This window comes from Homarus americanus, unplaced genomic scaffold, assembly GCF_018991925.1.
Source record: "Homarus americanus isolate GMGI-L3 unplaced genomic scaffold, GMGI_Hamer_2.0 scaffold57591, whole genome shotgun sequence".
NCBI lineage: Eukaryota > Metazoa > Arthropoda > Malacostraca > Decapoda > Nephropidae > Homarus > Homarus americanus.
Genome location: NW_024714796.1, coordinates 14,622 through 19,841, shown reverse-complemented (window position 1 = coordinate 19,841; position 5,220 = coordinate 14,622). Strand labels below are relative to the sequence as shown.

Below are 5,220 nucleotides of genomic sequence, written 5' to 3'. Positions count from 1 at the left end.
TTTTGATGGAACCGTTCCAAGCAACCTTGGGACGGTGGGTGGTAAGCCGAAGATGTACAATGGTCCACACTGGGGTCTTTCATCACCTGTTTGAACAAAGATGGATCAGATTGTTGAACTGTAATGAGCTCATCCCTACTAATGGTCTTATTGTACAGATTGTCTGTGGGTAGTAAGATATTGGAGGTGGTTTCAGATGAAGAGGGCCCACTTCGCACACTCTGTGACCGGGTGACAGCACAAGATGGGAAAAGATGAGGAATAGTTTCTTTAAGGTCAGTGGTGGAGTTGACAGGTAAGGGAGAATCGACTGTCTTTATGTTAGGAACCACTAGATCTCCTACCAAGTCATTACCCAATAATAAATGAATGCCGCACACAGGCATTGGGTCTTTCCTTATGGCTATTTGCACTTCCCAGTAATCAAGGGACATTGGAGGTGCACTTTAGCTAAAGGATAGGAAGAATGGGATGAGAGATCCGAAATTAGAACACTCTCATTAGTAAATGCGGTAGATATATCAGGAATGACGTTAACCAGGAGGATAGATTGTGCTGCGCCCGTATCACGTAGTATACGAATAGGGAAAGAACGAGACCCCTCCATGATTGAAATTTTTCCCTCATAGGTGAATGAAGAAAAGAGATCCTGATGGGGCCTTTCCACATTGGTGTTTGTTATTGGTTTGGATTTGGGATCCAGGGAACTACTTTTAGCAATTCGACACTTTGGGTGTTTACAATTCTGGATCGTATGGCCTGGGTTTTTACAGTAAGAACAAGTAAGCTTGGTTGCATCGGGGGGAGTAGGTGTGGGACCTTTCGACCTACCACTCACGTTCCCAAGGTTATCATCAGAGGATAACTGTAACATGTCAAATGGGAAGCACTCACGTCTCTACTGCCCAAAGTGACTCCACCCAACAAAGGATGATCAGCCAGCTCAGCAGCACGCCCCTGCCCAACCTTCCACGCTCCCTCCACATGCTCAAGATGTGAAATGTATCTTGCTCTTCCACTCCTCCAGGACTACCAAATTTAACAAATCCTGAAATGTGGAGGTCTCTGTAGCCTCTAACCACTTCTTAAAAAACCTAAGCTTTTCTTGAGCAAACTCAACAAAGGTGTGTGAAAATGGTTTGGTTAGTTTACGAAACTTCTGCCGGTATCCATCTGGCGTGATAGCATAAGAGGTGAGGATATTCTTTTTTACGTTATCATAATCATCAGTCTGGTCTAAACAGTTATAAACTCTACGAGCCTTACCACATAATTTAGGAACTAACACTGACACCCACTGGTCCTTGGGCCACTCATTCTTCCCGGCTATTTTCTCAAAAGTCCTAAATGACCCGTCCATATCGGATTCATCAAACCCGGGAACAAGGGAAGAAGCAGTAGCAGGGTTAAAAGCAGCCAGTTTCTCTCTTAATGCCACTTCTTTTGATCTAAACTCCGATGTTAAGGTGACTTCTATCTCTCTTACCTGTAGTTCTTTCAGTCTAACCTCCTGCTCCAACTTGGCCCGTTCCATCATTTCCTCGTGCTCCAACTTTTGCTCCATCTTGGCCTGTTCCAACTTGGCCTGTTCCAACTTTTCTTCATGCTGCAACTTGGCCTGTTCCGACCTTTCTTCAGGCTCCAACTTGGCCTGCTGCTCCAACTTGGCCTGCTCCAACTTGGCCTCCTTCTCCAACTTGGCCTGTTCCAACTCTAGTTCTTTCATTTTGATTTGGAACTCGAACCTAGCTCGTTCTAGTTCTAAGGCGTCTATTCGTTGTGTTTCTTCTTGAGGGCTAGCCAGACCTGAAGCAACTTCTGAGTGAGGAGGGGTGGTGGATAGTGGTTGAAGTTTCTTGGACATGGGCGTTAATCTGTCAACAGCGGATTCTTTTAAAACTTCATGTTGAACCAGCACTTCAATCACATGATTTTTTAACATTTCCTTAGTCAGTTGCTGTGAAATGGGATATTATAATAGTTGGCTATTTCTTTCCATTCTTTCTGTGATATTAACACGTAATTTGAGCTACGGAAGCTGATTTCACAAAACTTGAGATCAAAAACCTGAGGTGCCATTGTTAAAAAATAGATAATTTAACTAATGGTCCAAAGATAAGATAAGTGGATAACTTAGAAATATCACGGCAGTGGATAACCAGAAAGTCCCTGAAAACTAACCAAGTTATACCTAGGGAAATTACACTTATGATTATTGTTCTTCCGAGAAGATCCTTAGATAAGGATAAGAGACTTGAAAGAGGTAGGGCGTATTACGGCATTAATATAAAGATCCGGATTAACAACCCTGATATACTTGAAAGAGGTAGGGCGTATTACGGCATTAATATAAAGATCCGGATTAACAACCCTGATAAATGGTATGATTGACCCTGAATGAGATAATAAGAACAATAATTGAGGCTTTATAATTATGGGGTCCTGGTAGAGCGTGGCGTCCCAAGATATCACTTCACCGTAAACTAGTGACTATGGAACAACCTACTCTGGAGTGAGGGTACGGCATTAAACAGATACGGATTCTTCCCAACACTCGATAAGACTTACTACACAACTGCCACGTGTAATAACAGGTAAGCCTTATGACACTTGGAACCTAATATCCTACGTCTGTCACTCTTACTATACGATAATACCAATATATGCACACACATATGAAGGGAACTTTAAACTACCGTAAAGCAATTGAGAACAGAAGTGACTGGGAGGAATAATTAACACTGAGTAACAAGGGAGGAAGGAATATGGTACTTAAGGTCGTGTCCTGTCACGGTCGCCATTTGTTACGAGTTGGGGATTTAGAATATAGTTATACGTCTACCCAGATCCCAACAGGTAACAACAATAAAAAAACAAAACAAAGACAATCGGACTATAAAAGGGTAGACAAAGGATGCGAGTTTTCGTTGTATATAATAAAGTACCATAAATCCCTTAACAAAATATTCAGCTTATAAATTACCCTTAACCAAACTTAACCTAAACATTAACAGTATATACATATTAATACAACATAAACAATTTTGAAGCAAGTGGACGTGGGGGAGGTAATACAAGATACATGTACTTAAGTGAGGAGCTGAGATGGCTGACGAGTAAGGCTGAGTATTGTAGAAGACGGTAGGTAGTCACTGCACGTAGGTTTAGAGGATAGATGATCCTGTGGTCACTTCCCAGAGCCAAGTCCCTCTCCTCGAATTGGAGCTGACAAAGAAGACTTTGAGGAGGTGACGCAACCCAGGATATGGAGAAGGGAAACCTCGGAGTGGTAACTAAGACGAGTCATACTCGTGTCTCGTCCCTAGATGGCGTTGCTCGTGGTGCTGGGTAGGTAGATCAGGACAATAGATGGCGTGCTTCGTAGTGCTGGGTGGAGGGTTCAGAATAATATAATGAACGACCTCACCAGCAAGGTGAGGTCGTTCATTATATGTTCAAAGTCCGCGTGTTATATGGACTAAAAATGAAGTATATATATATATATATATATATATATATATATATATATATATATATATATATATATATATATATATATATATATATATATATATATATATATATATATATATATATATATAGGCTATATAAAATCTCACGGGAAAAGTGAAACAACGGAGCACCTTAGCTTTCGTCTTTATTCAAGACATCTTCAGAAGCAACTGGATTACATGTACAGAGAGAGGCTTAAATATACAGGGTGACCTTAAAAACATGAGGTCAGGTCATAATGATGTCATCCACTAATCCCCACACCAACACACACGTAGAGGAGCTTAAGAGAAGGGGGGTGACGTGACTAGTGAGGTCAGGCCAAAAATAAGGGACCCACTAAATAACTATCATACATCTAGATCAAAGGTTTTCAAAGCATTTTTAACCTTGGGCCACTGGGAAGTTCCTTTTGAGCTCACTTTCCAAGGATTTCAAGTGCTGAATTATTTCATTTTTGAGTGATGGGTCAAGTAGATGATCCTCTACAATCTCGTCAAGAACAATTGAGATATTTTCAAACATGGCAACATTTCCTGCACTGACTTTCCTTTGCCAGTTCTGGAGTTTGTCAAAAAATGTACGAATACAATCCATGTGGTGAAATACATTTATTTCCTTGCCGTGCAGCTTGAGATTCAGCCTGTTTAGCTGCTCAAATGTGTCTGCCAGGTACGCAAGACGTGGCTCCCACGACACCTCGTTGAAGTGACTTAGTAGATCATCCTTCCCTTTCATTTCCAGGAACAACTTAAGTTCTCCTCGAAGTTCGAACACAACATTACCGGTGGAAGGCCTTCGCACTTTGTAGTAAAAGAGGAGGGTTTCATGCTCTGAATCCATGCCTCTACAAAGGTTCTGGAAAAGGCGAGAGTTCAAATCTCCTGTTTTCACAAAGTTGACGCATTTTACCACTACCTCCAGGATCTTGCAAAGGGCATCAGGAAAGGTTTTCGCCGCCAGTGCAAAACGATGGATCATACAATGAATCCCTTTGGCACTCGGAGCTACTTCCTTGACGTGTTTCTGTAATCCCGATTTCGATCCCAGCATCGCCGGAGCCCCATCAGTACAGCCTCCACAACAAATTTTTCCAGGTGATCCTGTTAGCTGTAAAGAAATAAGTCAACTTTCCCATCACATCTAAAGCTGTTGTGGTAGTTTCAAGCTGTGTACAGAACAGATATTCATCCTTGATGTCACTCAAGAATACATACCTAACAAACACGAGTAGCTGTGCACAAGAACTCACACCCGTTGACTCATCCAACTGTATTGCAAACATACCAGTTGGAGATGATTTAATCTCCTGTATCACTTGTTCCATGATATCATCTGACATTTCACTAATTCTCCGTTTCACCGTGTAGACTGACAAGGAAATCTGCTGAATCTTACGTTGACTTGCCTCTCCAAGAACCCGCTTGACCATCTTTAAGGAACACGGCTTAATTAAAGTTTCACCAATCGTGTGGGCCTTCTTCTTCTTTGCTATTTCAATGGAAACCTCATATGATGTCTCAACTACACTTAAGATCGGTTGTTGGAAGGCACCACTCTCATCCACTCTTTGTTTTCCCAAACTCCGTTCATGGCGCTTGAGGAAATCGGTGTCTCTCTCCTTATACTGGGGGGTGGATTGTCGTCAGATGATGCTTCAGCTTACTCGGCTTCATGGTATCGTTCTCCAGCACTTTGAAACACAAC

At 41.9% G+C, this 5,220-nt stretch overlaps 1 protein-coding gene across 1 annotated transcript; it reads right to left on the bottom strand.

Moving 5' to 3' along the window:
* Positions 1-3,897: 3,897 nt before the first annotated feature.
* On the bottom strand, positions 3,898-4,945 carry LOC121879573 (SCAN domain-containing protein 3-like). The gene is made up of 2 exons (XM_042386245.1): positions 4,766-4,945; positions 3,898-4,623 (listed from the first exon to the last, which is right to left on the bottom strand). The coding sequence occupies exons 1-2, from the start codon at positions 4,943-4,945 to the stop codon at positions 3,898-3,900; spliced, it is 906 nt and encodes a 301-aa protein (XP_042242179.1).
* Positions 4,946-5,220: the final 275 nt, after the last annotated feature.